This window comes from Tiliqua scincoides, chromosome 5 (assembly GCF_035046505.1).
Source record: "Tiliqua scincoides isolate rTilSci1 chromosome 5, rTilSci1.hap2, whole genome shotgun sequence".
NCBI classification, from domain to species: domain Eukaryota; kingdom Metazoa; phylum Chordata; class Lepidosauria; order Squamata; family Scincidae; genus Tiliqua; species Tiliqua scincoides.
This window is the reverse complement of record NC_089825.1, coordinates 21,274,689-21,293,668: the sequence shown is the minus strand read 5'-3', so window position 1 is coordinate 21,293,668 and position 18,980 is coordinate 21,274,689. Positions and strand designations below refer to the sequence as shown.

At 44.8% G+C, this 18,980-nt stretch overlaps 1 protein-coding gene across 9 annotated transcripts in view; it reads right to left on the bottom strand.

Annotated features, from left to right (window-relative positions):
* The window catches only part of LOC136650975 (LIM zinc-binding domain-containing Nebulette), a 105,495-nt gene extending 96,597 nt beyond the window's left edge, over positions 1–8,898 (bottom strand). For all 9 annotated transcript variants that reach the window (XM_066626971.1, XM_066626972.1, XM_066626963.1 and 6 more), the window contains exons 1-2: positions 8,704–8,898; positions 5,568–5,662 (exon numbers count right to left, since the gene is read on the bottom strand). In XM_066626971.1, coding sequence (XP_066483068.1) covers positions 5,568–5,662; positions 8,704–8,772 — 164 coding nt within the window. In that variant the 5' untranslated portion in view covers positions 8,773–8,898. The remainder of the gene's footprint in view (positions 1–5,567; positions 5,663–8,703) is intronic.
* Positions 8,899–18,980: the final 10,082 nt, after the last annotated feature.

Here is an 18,980-nt window from a genome sequence, read left to right as displayed (position 1 = left end):
AGTTTGCAAGGCTCCTTCTTCTGCATAAATACACAGCCTACCACAAAAGATGTTCAAATGTTAGTATTTAAGCATTCCAAAATACCATACTCATCTATTTCTAGGATAGGAGAGCCAGGAGCCAGAGTGTTACAATATGCTATGGTGAATACAGCAACTGGTGAGCAATAAAGCAAATCTTCCAATCCCATCTGCTCATAGGAATAGAAAACCTGTACACCCCCCCTGGGAAATTCACATTTATGGCCCCACTCTAAAACATCCAAAGTCAATGGCCATTTTCTAAGTCATACACATTAACCATATACACGAACTGAAAGAAGAAGAAGCCAAAATTAGACACAAACATGTACTTTGTGTCTCTTGCAAAAGAAGCTGAAAAGCAAAAAGTCTCAAGGTGATACAGTGAGAATGACTCTGTTTCAAACTAAAGTTAGTTTAAAAAAGAAAGCATAAGGAAATATTATCCCAATCAAAGTGCACAATATTGAGTAAACTGACTTCCCACACCAACACTGAGATAATTGAAGTGGCATGAGTTCTAACCAGTGGTCTTCAGCTTAGCAGTTAGTTTATAGAACAGCCATTTTCAACCACTGTGCTGTGGCACATTGGTGTGCCTTGAGTGGGCCACAGATGTGCCACAGAAATTTGGGGAAAGGTCATTTATTAGTAGAACCAATGCAGGATTGTGTCTTGTCAATTGTCAAAAAACCGATGGGGTGCCTTGACAATTTTAGTGTCTTGTCAGTGTGCCATGAGATGAAAAAGATTGAAAATTGCTGTTATAGGATAATGCTAGGATGACGATCACCTTTTCACATTTATAGACAGTACTAGATTTTATTCCATGATTAGGTTTTAACTGAAGAGGGGGCTCAGTTGCCAAACTGCATTCAACCTCCACCCCAGCTACCTTAATGACTCAACAGAAACCCTACTTCCGACTAACATTAAAATGATCACACAATTTCAAAACAAATTGTTACTGTAAAAAGGAACTTGATTTTGTTTGACACCTAGATGAAAAACATGTAAATGATTCATAAGCAGAAAAGGCAAGTTACATTTGCAAATTGGCTACAATTTGGTTACAATTTGCAAATTGACACTTTCCAGGGAATCTAAAGGGATCACTGTTTTCTCTCAGAATAAATGCTCACATTTGTTTCAATAGGAAGGAGCAAAATAAAAACTCTTAGCTTTGACCACGAATGTTATTTGGAAACAAAGTCTTCACTTTCTAGATGGGTCACCTTTAAGGAAGTCCATTTTAGGAGGCGGTTTTTCAAGATTATGAATTAATGATAACACGTAGATTCCTAAACACAATTTGTAGTCAGTCAGCAAATGGCCTAAGTTGGAAGGTCTGGGGCCATAAAAAGAACTTTTTTGCACATCTGATATAGGTGCCAAAGAATCAACCTTAGCAACAAGAATGGGAAATTTTAGAACATAACTAGACATCAAATTCCAGTCCAATACTTAGCACTGCTCAATTCAGCACATGACTGTAATATGATCACAAAATACAAGAAATGATTGCCATTCTTTCTCAAAGTACCAAACTCAGTTTGTAAAAAAAAAAAAAAAATGCAAAATAGAATTCCATCTACAGAACAGATAGAATTCCATCCAGAACAGGCCAACACACATTTTGCTTCCTTAAACATTACATCAATTCCTGGGTATATTTGGGGTGCCGATTCCAAAAATGGCATCCGTTTTGCCCTATCGCGTCTAGTTTTGGAGATATATCATAGCCTCTTTAGTGAAAGGTTCAAACAACTTCCTCATGAGGAAGCCTACACACCACGGCTTCCTATATAGTTCCTATACAGTTTCAGCAATATGACAAACTGTATTCTCATGCAGTTTCTAAAGAATATGGTTTACAGCTCGTGGTATGCAGCGTTAGGTTTAAGTCAGCATTTCTCAAACTATGGGCTGTGACCATGGAGGATGAAGTGGGTTGCAATGCTCAAATGTTTGGGAACCACTAGCTTAGGTTCTTGAAACCTGCATAGGCAGGAATCCACAGAAGTATTTACTATGCATACTACGACTGCCCTCCCTGATCTAAGAAGTGTCATTTCTCTCCTTTCTGACAGGAGTAAATAAAGAGCAAATTACTTGTTACCACTGGCAGTCCTGGCTGCCCTAAGGCCATGGGATAAAGTACCACCACCATCCAAACCAGAACTGTCATTACCACTCTGAGGGCCACCCCCTTCTTTTCAAAGGGAAAGAAGCAAGTGACCCTCAGATTGGTTCGGTTCAGAATTGCACCAGTCTGAGGGTCTCTTTTTTAAAGGGGAAGAAGGGGGTGGCTGTCAGACTGGCACAGTCCAGAACAGCGCCAATAGTGGCTGCAAGCCTCCATTGGCACAATTCCACACCATCTGAAGACCACCCCCTTCTTCCCCCTTTAAAAAGGGATGGAAGAAGGAGGCCCTCAGTTTGGCAAGGATTTGCTTTTTCTTTTCTTTCTTTTATTTTTAAAGAGAAAAAGCTGGTAGTGCCTCTTGCTTCTCTCACTTTAAAAAAAGCCAAAAAACTGGGCAGCAGGGGGAGTGGATGGTGGCACCAACCCAGTAGGCATGCTGCCTTTAGGTACACCAGTCCATGTTACACTAAACACACAAGTGTCCCAGTGAATCACTTGTGGGTTTTTTGTTTGTTTTTTTAATAATGGCCTGAAGGAATAGAGTGGAACTGTGGCAGAAGGGTTGGGTGACTTTAGGACTTTATTGCCCTTTGATGCTAAGGGCAATCACACATGCCCTTATGTTATTTTACACATACCCTAAACCCTAAATCACACATACCCTATGTTATTTTAAACAGAAAGAAAAAAATTTCCATTGGCTTTCAATTAAGGCATTTTCCCCCTTTAAAATAGTGTGTGGTTAAGCTAAGAAATGAAACTGCAACAGATACAAAGTCTTGCAGCCCCCAACCTTCTTGTCTCAGGTTAGTCCTGTTTTGCACCTTCCCACCCACACCAGGGAAGCTATTAAAAAAACCACACACACAACCAGCAGGCCACATTAGATGTTTATAGGCAAGATCTGACATTTACTAGTCTTTAGATTAGCAGAACAAATTTCAAAGGTGTGGTGTTGCAAGAAGCTTGACAAGTCACTCTGAAGTCACTAAAGACAGCATTTGCAGGGTGGAGCCAAATGATCTGATTAGCAGAGCCAGCTCAGCTGGAACTAAAAATGGATTGGGGAGTTGTTGGCTTAAACGTGATTGAATTTTTTATATCTGGTTCACTTTGAAGCTAAATTCATGTTGCTACTCTGAACACTTACATAGTGGAAAAGCAGTCTACAAGTCCTGCTATAAATAAATAAAAATGTATTTGTTCAGTCCCTCACACACACGTACTTAATTCTGACTGAAATCAAACTGGACGGACTTGCTGACCAAAAAGAGACCTTGAGAATCAACATGCAGGATGTTTCTCTCCTTGCTCAGAATATCAATTTAACATTTTTTTTAAAAAGTGAGCATTTGGAATAAGTAACAGTTTCTTATTTATCTTGTTACATAAAAAGGCAAAGGTTGCCTTGTACTGTCGGTTGTTAAGCAATTGCTCAATACAATCTACTACCTGCTGGCTCAAAACTAGATCCCATTGAATTCACTGCTGCTTATTCCTACGCATGCACGTATGATAGCACAGTCCAGGGCCAAATGACAAGAACAGGCAAAAATGTGTTCCCAAGCCATGAATCCAATACCTCTTTTGCCTTCAAAGCAGCCATACAATAGGAAGATCCTGGTCAGAACCAGAGGCACAGAAAAGGAGAGATATATTGTTTCCCTGTGCAGTCGTTTTGCCAAAAACTACCCCACTTTGTTACCAAAACACCAGTTTCCTCAAATCTTTGGAAGCAAACAGCCACTCCAGGAGCCAATTTTGAAATATTCAGTTCTGTCATGAACTCCAAATAAAAGTACGGAATAGATTTTCCAAACCCTGTGGGCAAAGAGTTCTGATGTGACCTGGAAAAATTAAACCTGAGAAAAAGTATCTAGCTTATGAAGCTCATACCAAAAAAGAACTGTTGGTCTTGGAAATGCCACAAGATTTCTGCTTCTTTCAGGTAATTCTTTATTCACTATCGTAGTATTTTTGGCAGTATTTTTTCACTATTTTTGGCAGGGGAAATAAAATATGAAATTTACTGGTCAAAATCCATACAGTCCCCATATCTGAGGTTTTGTAGCTGAAAATAAATAGTGCAATGTTATTTGAGTTTTAATTACAAATTACATATCTGCAGGGAGGAACACGATCAGACAAGAAGAAAAAAATGTCAGATGTTATTAAATAACAGATTAAGGCTGCCACTCTAACCATATTAGGGAGGAAATTCCAAGGACCTCAAAGGAATATATTTCTAAGTAAATGTTTACTTAGTACCATATTTAGTAAGTTTGTATTGTGTTGTATCAAAACGAATTTTTCAAAACAAACATTTATGTGCAACTTAAAATCTGAGTTAATACATAACTTTGGGCCCAATCCTATCCAACTTTCCAGCACCGATGAAGCCACAGTGCAACCCTGAAGCAAGAGAACAAACATTCCCTTACCTTGAGGAGGCCTCTGTGACTGCCCTGTTACCACAGAATTCAGCACACACCCCATTGACACAGTTGCATCAGTGCTGGGTGTTGGATAACAGAATAGGGACATTTGTTTGGCCTGATGAAACTGATATATGTTTTGAAAATAATAAGTTTGGACTTCCCAGACTGCTGTTAGAAAATACTGTTTGGCTACCAAACCTAGCCAGAACTGGTAGACCACCATACATAGGGTTGGGTTGTTACTAATACAATTGGGGTTTTTTTTATTTCAGCTTAGCATGCTAAACCTTGAAGTATTTATAGAAATAATTTTATAAGTGGGATTATATTCCATAAAGCATTTAGAATATATTAAAACCAATCATGCATTACTTACTTCAAAGAAAAACAATGAACATTTACAATGAACCTATTGAAATATCTCCACTACAAAGCAGCCATAATACAATCAACTTCAGATACTAGAGAAAGCATGGCCTATACAGTCCAAATGAAGCTACACAACTGTAACTGATGCCCAGTTCTCAATAGACATAGAGCCCCTTTCAAAAAAAAAATTGCGATGGCATGTGAGATGTGACATGGCTTTTTCATTTCCTTCCAAGGAAAACGTTTTCCAAAAAATTCTGGTCATTGATTTCATTCTGACTTCAAACAAGTAAACATCACTCATGGATAGAGCAACACTACTTCCCATTGCCTCTGTCTTTCCATTCAAGTCGGTGACACAGAACAACCCTACACATTTACTCAGAGGCAACGCCAGCTGAATTCAATGTTATTTACTCTCAGGTAGATATACGTATATAGGAGTGCAGCCAAAGGAAATCAGCCCTTGCTTGAACTCACTACTACAGCCTTGAGTCATTAAATGGAAATCAAGGTGCACAATACAGATACAGGCCGTGCCTTGTAATCCACTTCTGCCCATTTCTGCAAAACTGGACATGTTCAATACTTACGCATTACAGTATGGTTTCTTCTCATACCCCTTGTAATTGTTCATGTTTAGAGCCATTTTGCAGACCTCGCAATGGAAACATCCTTTGTGCCAGTACTGAAAAAGAATTCATACCGTTACACATGGTATGAACACCAACACTTGCCAATGCCATTTATGCAAGAAGTCATTAAAACCACTAGCTTTAAAGAGAACTGTGCAAGTCTTGTTATGCCAATCAACACTTCTCAACTTACACATGCCATGTCAGTGGTTCCCAAACTTTTTAGCACCGGGACCCACTTTTTAAAATGACACTCTGTTGGGACCCACCTAGGTTTACCAGACTTTTAAAAAAGATCTAGAAAACTTATATTTTAAATATTTATTTATAATAACCAGAAAAAAAGGCCCTCAAGCATTTATCTCCCTATATTGACACAAGCTTGCAAACTACAGGAGCTGAGCTCTTTGCAGGGCAATTAGCAGCTACAGTATCTGATTTTTGAACAGGGCTTGAGGCAGTTAGTTATCGGATCATTCCATCAGCATTTGGGGACCCAACAAAAAAATCAGGTCGCAATCCACCAGTAGACCCCAACCCACAGTTTGGGAACCACTGCCATAAGCTAAGACTATTTTCCAGAATGTGACATGTCCACCCTAGTGTGGCATGCTTTTATGAAGTTATAAGCCACCTCAAGCATTTAGAGTGGTCCACAAAACAAATAAATCTGCTCTTTTATGCTTCGCTGGTGATCCCCTCCTCCAGTCTCATTTCCCTGCAAATAGGCATGTGGGAAAATGCCTTGCAGTGGTGGGAAGTACAGGGCAGGCTTTTAGGCAACTGGGACAATTTCACCCAGTTGAGCCCCACGCATGGTGGGGGCCCTGCACTCCCCTTCCGCCCACCGCTGCTTCTAATTGGCCCAAGATTGGTGCCACGCAGATGGCAGCGTGCACACCTCCCTCTTTCCCCACCCTCTCAGCTCCCAGCACCATCCTCTCCCTGTCTCACTTCCAGAGTGGGCTGCTGCAGATGGGCGAGTTGGGGAGCACTGTGGGCTGGGCATACACTGTACCACTAAAGGTCCTATCCACCTGTACAGAAGTAACTTTTTTTTCTTGGTCTAGCTCAATTCAAGCTAAGAGTTAAAAGAATTAATAGAGGGGGCTCCGCAAAAATGCTTCCAATTGGGTCCCACAGTTCCTAATGCCAGCCCTGGGGAAGTATCTAATCATTAAAACAGGCAAGCTGACTTAAGGGAGCTTATTTCATAGGGGGAACACAACTGTTGGATTTTGCCTACATGTGTTACCTTCTGCTTCCAGAATATCCTTATATAGCCTTGCCTGATGTCTTCTTGAAAGTGACCCAAGACCCAAAGTCCCTTCAACCCATGTCCCAGCAAGCACACATGGCTTCACCCTGTGAAGCGAGTGCCCTTAATTCACCTTGACTGTTCAAGAATCAGATGCAGAGTGCAGTTTGACCATGCCATATGGGCCCCCAACGGAGCATTTAGGAAACCATCCCATCAGACTTTTCATCCTCCCGTGGTGGGTGTGTCACCTCCCCTTATGACCTGAGCTCAGAGCTCATGGGTTCCACACACACCCACACACAAAAATGCTGGTGACATTTCAAACAGTAAGAGGAAGTGGAGTCGAAATTCCTTCTGCAAGACTCAGCCCCAGACCTTCATGTCTGCTGCCAGAAACTACCTACACCCCCGAAGAGCTGCTAATCCTTTTCTGGAGGCAGATGCAGAAGAACTGGTCCAGCCTCGCTGTCCGGGACAGTCGTGCTTTGTGATCAGCCCCAACGGGGCAGGAGGGGGAGAGATCATTGCAAAGGGAAGGGCGGGCAGGCACGGGGGGGGCCTGTGTGCCTCGCCCCCCCCCAACGCCGCGCCTGTCAGTCACACCGGCAGCCAAGCCGCTTCCTGCCGTTGCGTAAGAAGCTGTCGAGAAGCAGCATCTCCTGCACTGCAGCGCTGGAGATGAGGCGGCCACCCGGGCGCCCAGCGGGGGTCTCACCTTTGGGGCAAGGGATGGAACGGGTGAAGGGCGTTCTTCCCTCCCTAGGGCTGCATCCTAGCCACACTTCCTTGGGAGTAAGCCCCACTGACAGTAATGGGACTGATTTCTGAGTAGACAAGCAGAGGATTGGGCTCTAAGGCTGCAATCCTAGCCACACTCACCTGGGAGTAAGTCCCATTGACTAATGGGGCTTACTTCTGAGTAGACATGCATAGGGTTGGGCTCTAAGCGTATAAACATTCAGAGCTTTGGGGGCGCGGCACAACCACCCCCACCCCCCATACAAACTGAAGCTGGGGGGGGGGTCCGGCAGGTCTGCGCCAGTCACGAGGTGATGCGCTCATGCCTGGGACTGGAAACGGAGAGGGCCAGGCGTTCACTGAGAGCCCAATCCTCTGCCTGTCTCCTCAGAAGTAAGTCCCATTATAGTCAATGGGGCTTACTCCCAGGTAAGTGTGGATAGGATTGTAGTGTCAGCCACCTGCAAGGTTTGGGCTGAACTCCCCACCCCACCCCTGCAGCCACTCCGCCCCGCTACCCCAAGGGGCCAGGCGGCTCCCCCGCGACCCCCGGGGGCACACCGTTTACCCATTGGGGCAGTGCCTTCTTCGCCACTAGGCAGGCAGGCAGACAGCCTCCCAGTGAGAGCGACGTCCCCCGTTTCACCCCAGTCCTCCCCCCCCACCCCGGGGTGCTCTCTGGGGACCCGGCATCTCCCAGGAGGTTAAACAAGAGGGTGGGGAGGTCGCGCCAGCCTCTCCTGTGGGACCCTCCCGCAGGATCACAGCAAAGGGGGTGCCCTTCTAAGTAGGGAGCAGAGAGGAACCCGCAACCCCCTGCCCAAGCGACTTAGACTGCAATCCTATCCGCACTGACTTGGAAGTAAGCCTCATTGACTATATCGGGACTTACTTCTGAGTAGACATGCATGGGATTGGGCTCTGAGGCTGCAGTCCTATCCACACTGCCTTGGGAGTAAGCCCCACTGAGTATAATGGGACTTACTTCTGAGTAGCCATGCCCGGGATTGGGCTCTCAGCGCCTTCCCTGCAGGCTACGCCTCCTCCTCGCCGCCCGCCCCTGCCCAGCCAGCGCCCCCTGCCCAGCCAGCGCACCTTATCCAAGCAGTTGACTTTCTCGGTCGGATAGACGACTTTGCCGCAGCGGGCGCACGGAGGGTTCATGGTCCGGCGGCCGAGAGCTGCCTTGGCATTCCCCGCCTGCCCTGCCCACCACCAGCCGCTGCAGGCTGCTGCTGCTGCCGCCGGGAAGGTCAGCGGCGGAGGGAGCGCGGCTGCTGCTGCGACAGCGGCTCGGCAGCATGTGCGGTGGGAGGGAGGGAAGGGAGCCTGCGCGCTCGCCTCGCCTCGCCAGCAGAGCCGGCCCCGCGCTGGAGGGCGGGCTGCTAGACTCCGTCGCCGGCAGGCGGGAGGGGGGCGGTCGGTGGCGTAGCGGGAGGGGGGCAAAGCAGTGCTCTGGGGGGTCGCTATGGCCCAAGCCCCAGTGGTGCGTGAAGGCGGGGGGCTCAGAAGGCCAGGCGCTTCCCCAGCACACTTTGAAGCTCTGTGCAGAAATGCCCACCCGCTGGCTGCGCCCATCCAGGCTGAAGCAAGAGAGCAGGACCCCCCCCCCCCCAGCAAGCCCCTAACAGGGCTTGACATGCCCAGAGCAGAATGTTTGCAGTCCAGGCCTAAGCAAGTGACAGCCCAAGCCTGTGCATGTCTACTCAGAAGCCAGTTCCGTTAGAGTCAATGGGGCTTACTCCCAGGTAAGTGTGGATAAGATTGCAACCTCAGCTGGGAAGGAGGTCCTTCACCGGCTTAAAAAAAGGTTCCTGCTGCAATCCTATACCTACAGGTTCATTCAGAAGCCCTACAGCAAACTTTAAGCACCAGGACCCACTTTTTAGAATGAGAATCTGTCAGGACCGTGACCAGAAGCAACATCATCAAGCAGGAAAATTTTATAACAATCCTAGGCTGGAATCCTACCCACACTTACCCAGGAGTAAGTCCCATTTCCCTAAATGCAGTCACATATCATAGTAGCATCAAGTCTAATATATAAAAATAAAATATTGAAGTGAATGGCAACCCACCAGAAGTTGGCACACAACCCACAGTTTGAGAAACTGCCCTACAGTATTTTGTGGGGTGTATTCCCACGTGGACAGAGGATGGCAGCCTTAGACTGCAACCCTATACAGCACATATTTTCCAGGCATAAGCCCCTTTGCACACAATGAAATGTACATTTACTTACTTGTATTTATTTTTTCACATTTCTATAACGACCTTCCTCCAAGGAGCTCAGGGTGATGTACATCAGTGTTTCTCAGCCAGTGGTAAGTGCACCACCAGTGGTATCTGAGGTGGTTTCTGCTGGTGCTTGTGGGACCTCTGGACATCTGCCACCCAACAGCAAGACCAGTGATATGATGTGACAAATAGCAGTAGGAGGCTTGGCTCAGTGGGCAGAGCTCCAAAGCATGATTTTTCATGTGCTCTACAAAAGCCCTCCTGTCCTCCCAGAGCCTCTTACTGGGGCCTGTCATGTTGCAACTGGCCTCTCACCCCAGAAGTAACTGGTACTGGCATCATTGCCAGTTACTTCTGGTGGTACTTCCAGTAGGTGGACCATGCAAAGTGGCACAGTGGGGGATAAATATTGAGAAACTCTGGTGTAAACAGTTCCTTCTGTCCTTTTGTCTTTTTTGTCCCTGTGAGGTCAGTGAGGTTGAGAGAGAGAGTGACTGGCCTGAGGTCATCCAGGAAGCTTTGTGGTTTGAATTTGGATTATCCAGGTCTAAGTCCAACTCCAGAACCACTACACCAGGGTATCAAACATAAGGCCCACGGGCCAGATGTGACCCTCACAAGCAATTTATCCAGCCCCTATTCTAATTGGGCTCTCTCATATCTTGAAAATCTGAATAAGATTGGCACATTTTCACTTCTGCCATTTGCAGCTAATGACTTTCTATGTAAGAAGAAAAGTGATTATTTCTAGCCATCATCTGCTTAATGATGTCACTTTCTGCTTACCAATGTCACTTCAGGCCCTCAGCAGGCACCATCAGAGATGGACAAATCCAGCGTAGCTTGACTCAAGTCGAGTCACAGGTCTCTGCCCTCTTTAATTCAACTCAAAAACAAGTCATAATGAGCAGACTGTCAAGTTGTGTGAAATGCCTCAAGTTGTTCTGCCCCTCTGGTACTTGGAGGAGACAGAATGCATCTTTGTATGTTTCATTGTAGGGACTGTGGGTGTAATCCAGCCTGCCTCCAAGCGGGCCGCTCAGAGACCAGGGTTTCCCACTTGTTGAGGTCCACTCCTAAGGCCTTCAGATCCCTCTTGCAGATGTCCTTGTATCACAGCTGTGGTCTACCTGTAGGACGCTTTCCTTGCGCGAGTTCTTGGCTTTGGATCCTTAGGAGATCCAAAGGCAGGCTGTGCAGCATGGCCTTTCCCAGTTTGAAGAGACACTTGGCCAGCAGTCTGAGGTTAAGAGGCAAAGAAGGAAGGCCCATAGCCAGGGAGACAGACCAGGGACAGACTGCACTTGCTCCCAGTGTGGAAGGAATTGTCACTCCTGAATTGGCCTTTTCAGCCACACTAGACGCTGTTCCAGAACCACCTCTCAGAGCGCAATACCATAGTCTTTCGAGACTGAAGGTTGCCAACATGGGTGTAATCCAGAACTGCTGCTAGGTGCTGGGCTGACACAAGTCCCTTGCTCAGGAGTATCACAAAGCATGTTCATAACTGCTTTCAAGCCAGTTGAGTCAGTGCAAGGATGTGCACTGGCTCCCAGAGGCCAAATCCAGCCTTGGACCCAATAAGTTTGCAAAAAATTAGTACAATACTAAAATCAATAGTGTTAAACACCAAATTATCCCTCAAGGTAAATCTTTATCTCTAAAAGCGGAAATGTATCATACAGTAGCTTTCAATTATCTAATTTACAATTTAGATAATTTACTGTAGTTGTAATTTGACAGCATTGGGCTACTGCCAAAGCAAAGCAGCCATTGTGTTGTTTTGTGTCATCTTTTGAGCAAAAGTACTTTCTCTGCATTCTCACTCCTAAAGTAACATAGGTAGGAATTTGTTTTATACTTCTTCAGATACAAAACATTTAGGACACAATCCTAACTAGGTTTATTCAGATGTAAGTCCTATTTTGTTTAATGGGGCTTGCGCTCAGGAAAGTGCAGTTAGGATTGCAGCCTTAAACAGACTTTTGTGGAATATCCCGAAATGTTCCTCCCTCCCTACAAATCCAGTTACAAAGATTAAATGCAACAACATTTTGATTGTGCTTGTCTAAAATGTCTATAGGCATTTCCTGAAACTTGAAAAGGTATTTGTTTTTCAACAGAGATTTGCTCAGATCAACTACATTTTCAACAATTGTTATCCTTCTTCCATAGCAAGAAGCTACTCCTGAGATTGCCAAAACAGAGAGGTCAAACTGGATTTCTGAACCTGCAGTTCCATACATACTTACCTGTGGGTAAGTCCCATTGAAATTAGTAGGCCTTACCTCCTAGACATGCCTAGGATCTGGCTCTGTGTTTCTCAGTTTATTCATGAACTCTGTTTGGGCAGCTTACATTATTATGCTCATAAAATAATTAACAGGCCATTCATGCTATTGAATCATGTGTACAATTCTCAATGCACATGTTGTCTGGTTGCCAGAATTTATTTCATTTGTTCATTTCAGCATATATTAGGTAGCCCATTCTCTTGCAAATACATCAACTATTGAATTAAGGCATTTCTGCCCAATGTTGTATATATGCAACAGGGACCAGATGTGTACACATGTGGAACAGGCAAAAATGGGTTAAACTAAGTGTAGGGGAATGAACCCTCAGCAGGTAAGATTCTAGTTCTTTGTAATATTGTTCGAGTGCCCTTAGAGCAGGGGTGCTCAATAGGTGGATCGCGATCTACCAGTAGATCGCGAGGCAAAATGAGTAGATCACGGAGTGCTGACCCCCCCCCCTTCAGGTGCCTCTGGGAGGAAACTCAATGGGGCTTACTCCCAGGTAAGTGTGGCTAGGATTGCAGCCTCACAGCCTAATCCTAGGCATGTCTACTCAGGAGTAAGTCCTGTTATACTTAGTGGGGCTCAAGGTACAACAACATACATTGTACACATAAATGTTATATGTTATGATGGCGTGAACATTGTAAAAAAAAACTCTGGTAGATCTCCGGGCCTTGCTGGGTTTTAAAGTAGCTCTCGAGCCAAAAAAGTGTGAGCACCCCTGCCTTAGAGTATCCAGTATTTTTTGTTTGTTTTTTAAAAAAAACTTTGTTTGGAAAAGATTCCAGTTCAGAAGACCCTTAATGACCCCACATTTCTGCACCATGAAGGATCAGGAGACAATTTGAATACAGGTGTGTGCCACTTAATACATACATTCTCCAATCCTCATTATGTGATTAGGTCATTAAGTGAACATTCAGTCCAATCTATTGCCTTTGTTGTGTAAACAGACACTCCCTTGCCAAACACTAGGTGGCTTCACAGGCTACTGGAGATAGATTGTCTCTTCTTTGAATTAAGAGCCTCTCTGTTGTGTAAACAAACTCTCTGTTGCAGGCTATGGGAGACACAATTGCCTGATTAAGAGTATCTTTATTGTGCTCTGACCACCATCATATATGCGATCCATCATTAAGTGAACCGTTGTTAAGTGGCGGTTGCCTGGATTTCTAAAATAGGAAGAATTTGTTTGCCCCCACAAATTCTTCCAGACATCTAGAGCTAACAGAGCAAGAAGAACAAAGTGAATTTTCCCAACTACCTGATCTGGAAAACTGAATCACTGAGTAAATATATAGTTCTCACCTTATTCATGGCCCATCCTATTCAACTTCCCAGCACTGATGCAACCACAATGCAGCTGCAAGGTAAGAGAACAAACAGGAGGCCTCCATGACTGTCCCCACACCATAGGATGCAGTGCATACCATGTTGGCATAGGATGGTAGGATTGGGCCCTCAATCTGATAGGAATCAAAGCAGAATTATGCAGGAATAGTTTGCACTCAAAAACAACCATGTTGTTTTTGCCTTAGTTTATACTTGGAAAGTCTTTTTTTGAACACTTGCCTTAGACTACTGAGAGTCTTTATAAACCTGCCTGAGACAGAAGCAACATGTTGCATGTGTATAAAACAGATAGTTTTCATTTGCCACTCAGATGTAGGAAAAAATTGTTGACACTAAACTTGTCTCATTTCAACAAAAAAAGAAACAAGATTACACTCCTATAAATAGATACAAGAGACTGCAACCAAACATTTGTCTAGTAAATTCCCATATGTGAAATTCACACCCCACAAACTGGAGACCTCTTCTTTTGGCTTCATGGCCCTGAATTCCTTCATCTGCAAAGTTCACACTTCAGCCAGTCTCCCCCTTCTTATAGAAACACCTTAAGCCACTTTCAGCACACTCCACCCCTCCCCCCAAAAGCTGGCACAAGTCCCTTGTTTTTGACTTAGTTTATACTTGGAAAGTCTTTTTTTGAACAATTTCCTTAGACTACAGAGAGTCTTTATAAACCTGGCACAAGTCCCTTGTGCCAGCTCCCAAGTGTCTCAAATGTGCCATAAAGCACGTTCGTGGCTACTCAGGAGTGGGCTAGGTCAGTGCACAGACATGCACTGGCCTAGTGGAGCTGGACCTGCACCCAGATGGGATAAGTTTGTACTGGCCCGGGCAGGCCAGCACAGGGGTAGGAGAAGGCAGTGTGAAGGAGGAATGGAGGCAGGGAGTGGGTGTTTTGGACCAGGGGGAGGGCAGGCTGGGAAGCGGATCAGGCCCGGGAGGAGGGTGGAACCAGCGGTGGTAGCATGGGCCAGATCTTAACTCCTAGCCCTGGTCCAACCGGTGTGACACAGGTCACTCAGATTTGCACCCAAATAGCCCCATAGGACTGGCTGAAGCATGACATGGGGTAAGGGAAATAAAATCTTACTCCAAGTTGCACTCCAGCCCACACCTACCTTGTCCTGGATTCAGTGCAGGCCAGTCAGCCTCCTGGTTCATCAAAGTTAGGATTGCGCTGTTTGCCTCATAGTCTACGAAAGATCTGAAAAAAGGCACTGAATCAGATTCGATAGTTTATTAGCCTGTCCAAAATCAGACAAAATCAAAGCTTGCCAACACCCTTCAATGTGCATTTCATGGCAGCCATGGGTTAATCAGCAATTAAGTGTGATGACCAGAAGATTGCTGATACCTTATGGAGTTCACTGTTTTTGAGTAATTAACACTTTAAGACCACATGAGGTAATTTCCAGTGATACAGTCTCACAGGTAATTACCAAACGAACTGCAATGCAAACTGGGTTATGTGATAATTAATAATAATAATAATAATAAAACTTTATTTTTATCCCGCCCTTCTCCCTAACGGGACCCAGGGCGGCTAACAACATATTAAAAAACAATAGATTTTAAAAACATTAATACAAGCAGATAAAAACATTTAAAAAACACACTACAGGGCCATAAAAACAGTAGTCAGATTAAAAGAGTAAAAGAGCAGATCACCGAGGAATCAAGCCTGTAAAACTAAAAGATGTATAAAAAAGATGTATAATTCTAAAAACAATCAGATTTAACTGTAGTATCAGCAAATGGCAAATAGTTTTCATAATCTCAAATTACCACTGATAGGACTGGTTCATGTTATTTGTACCTTGAAGCTATATATGAATATTTCCATTAGTGCAGATTATGCCTAACGCAACTACGTGAAATCAGTGCCACCTGAAATTGCTACTTACACAAAATGTTTTGTTTATTTCAGGAGCACCCAAAAACACTGTCAAATGCATCTGTTGCAATTTTGCACAGATCAGGCTATTTTTTCCCCCCTAAATTACCATCATAAACCTAATGCAGTACAGATGGCCACCAGACGGGTTCAGTGCTGTCCCATTACAAGGAAATTGACTCCGTAGAACTCTACCGTTGGCAGGTATCCCTTTTTTAGCAGTATTTTAAGAATCGCAGCCTGAAAATATGGCCTGTTTCTTGGCCCTCCCTTGACATTCACAGAAAAGTAAATGTGATTCCAGCCCCACCCTTTTGTATGTTTGCTCAGTAATAAATTTCAGATAAATGCATATGGAGCCGTCATTTTTAACCACTGTGCCATGGCACACTGGTGTGCTGCAAATGATCTGCAGCTGTGCCACAGGAATTTGGGGGAGGGTCATTTATTAGTAGGGTCATTGGGGGATGTGTGCCCCAGCAGCACACAGCACAGTGTGCCTTGTCAATGGTCAAAAAAATGATGGTGTGCCTTGACAATTTAAGCACCTTGTCAGTGTGCCATGAGATGAAAAAGGTTGAAAATCACTGATATAGATTATTGTGGCTGAACAGACCAGTCCTATGAAGGTTTGGACTTGGGGTTTTCAGTGGGACTTACTTTCAGATAATTGTGCATTGGTTGATATTCCTCTGGCCATTAGGCTCATGACTAAGGCCCACCAGTCCTTTTATCATTTATCATCCTGCACCACTGGGTTCTACCTAACTAGGACCCTACACATGACTGCCCTGTTCATCACAGGGCCTTCTGTTTTATTTGTGCCTGTGGCACCTGCCTGCTGCTCATTGCACATGGAGTTGGCCACCAGCAGAAGAAAGTGACATTTTGCAAACCTCCTCAGCTTAGGCAGAGTGATAGCATAGCAAGTGCATACTGACACACCAGAGGATTCAATCTCACTGTTCTAATAATATCATTTACTATTTCTGAACTCATTACTTAGAAACTATTCTATTAATCTGAGGTTCCATGGGTTTTTTTTTAAGGGATGCTAATACTGCTTTAGTACTTGATGTTTTCTTATTGGCTGCTGACATTTTTAAAAATTTATTCTGTTTTGATTGTATGTTTATTGATTGTTTGCATGCTTTGTCCTTCATTTGGCATGTGTCACAGCCACCATCTTTGTGCTGAGCTTTTCTATTCACATTGAAGATATTGAGTAAAAGCTATCCTAATCAATAACTAAATGCAACATGTCTCTGCAGCTTCTCATGTTTTATCAACTTTTTTTAAAAAAACCGACTTTTGTGTGCCTCACTGCAATGTGAACATCTTTAGGTATGCTCAGTGAAAATGCTGTATAGCCATTGCCATTCATATTGTGCGGCTGTACCAATATGTTGACCTGATTACTCATTTGCTGGAAGGATATCAGAAAGGTGACTAAGGGTTCGAAGCGCCCTTGGGCCAATGCAAGTCACTTGCACCATCAAGCACTTTTGCGCCACTCTGAGGGGAAATAGGCCGGCGCATGGATGTGAGCTGGCCTCCCTGTGCCAATGTGAGCCCCAGGGCTGGTAAGTATGCATTGGCCAAGTGAGGCCGATGCAGGGGTTGGGGGGGGCACGGGGAGGGCAAGAAGGGGGCAGGAGGGCAGGCAGTGGGCGTTCCAGGGGGCAGGCAGGGAGTGGCAGTTATGCCAGATCCTGACCCTGTTCCCAGGTGGCCCAGGGCAGTTCCAGGCTCATTAGTTGGCACAGATCTGAGTAGACCCATTGGGGCTGCTGCAGCTCTCCCCAGGGTAAGGGGAAAAGTTTCCCCTTGCCTCGGGCCAAGCTTCAGACAACCCAAAACTTGCACTGGAAACAGCGCAGGCCCACTGGTCTGCCTGTTCCAGTGCAAGTTAGGATTGTGTTGCTATTGGTTATGTGTTTCCCCTCTGTTGGATGTCTTCTGGGTGGCACCTAATGTCTACAGTCAATCATGGCAGGTGGTGTCAGGGGGTGTCATGATTGCCTTTTAGAGGCCTTCGGAGGCCCGTGGAGGCCACACATGGCTTCCCCAAGCCTTGGAAGGTCTTAGAAGGCCTGCCATAGGCCTTACAAAGACACATCCATTTTTAGCAAAAACTGGAAGTGCCTTTCTAAGGGCTCTGGCAAGCCTTCTGGGCAGCCTGTTGAATGGGGCAGGGCAAAATAGGGAGGAGACAGGGAAGATAGGCAGATCGGGTTTGGAGACAGGGCAGGATTGGCAGCAGTGCACACTGAATTCAGGGCCCCTGCTTGGGCCTGATTTGCCTGCACGGATCAACATCACTGGCACAGGTCCAAGCTGACCCATTGCAGCTGCTGGGGCTTACCCCAAGACAAGGGGACAAAAGTTCCCTAATCCCAAGGAGACCTCAAGCAGCTGAAAATCCCTCCCATGGATGCGGCATTGCTCACGCCAGCAATGCTGCCTCACCGTACAGGGATTTGGGTTGGATTGGGCTGTTAAAAGTAGACCATGATTGCATAATGCAAAGTAGATCTAAACTAGTTCACCTGGGCCTAGGAGAGGGGGGTAAAGGGGGTAATTTGTGCCCAGGTCCAGGGTCCAAAGGAGGGGGCCCAGAAATTTCCTGAGATCTTATGTTTTCCTATCTACTCAGACTTGTTGCCTGCACGGGATGCTGGGGACACTACTGATGCCATATGGGTTGGTAGACTGGGCTCCAAAGATTTTTCCAGCTGTCTTTACCCTCTCCCTACCCTGCTTTGCCCCTCCCTGCCCCTATTCTGCTCAACCATCACCACCCTCCCCGGCTCTGTTTCACCCCTCCGTCTTTGCAAAGGGGCCCAAAAGAAGCTTTGTACCACCTGATAAAATTCAGAGGCCCTTAGTTCACCATTGCCATCGAAAAAGAGAGACAAGAGTATTTGCTAGTGTGAGTCTAACTATAATTATTAGTAGTCACTGTATATGAGCTGCATAGTGAATACCACAAGTCTAAATGTGACATGAGCATAAAATCCTATTAGTCTGGCAGAAAACATAAGGTAGTCCTATTTAAATCATTTCCCAATTTTCCAAGTCACTGAAGCAGTGGAGTTATGTGTAGTTTGAAGATTAAATTGCCTGCTATGTTTCCAGTTGTGATAATGCAGAGAGAGAGTCACCATTAAGTTGCATAGCATCTTGCAAGCTTCCTAACGTACAGTAATTTTCCATTTTTTCTTCAGGAGTAACTGATGGGTTGGGGTTCTCAAAATATTAAATGTTTTGAAGTTGTTTCTTATTAATTATAGCTTTTATAAGCCCTGAGGTATCTTAGTCCTAAACAGAATTATTTGCAAGTGTGGGAAAATTCCATCCACATGACCTTTCCCGAGGTTTATTTTTCAATTCAGAAAGATTATGTACCTGTCCATGTGGCATGTCAGACATAAAAACAGACATAAAATCAAAGGGCAGAATGCTCAGGCAAGGTCTCTTGAATGACATTTGCATGCAAAAATACTTACTTGCTTCCCTCCTACTTGAATTAACCAAGAAAAGTGTTCTTAATACAGGTCCAGCTTATTAATACATACACAGATTTT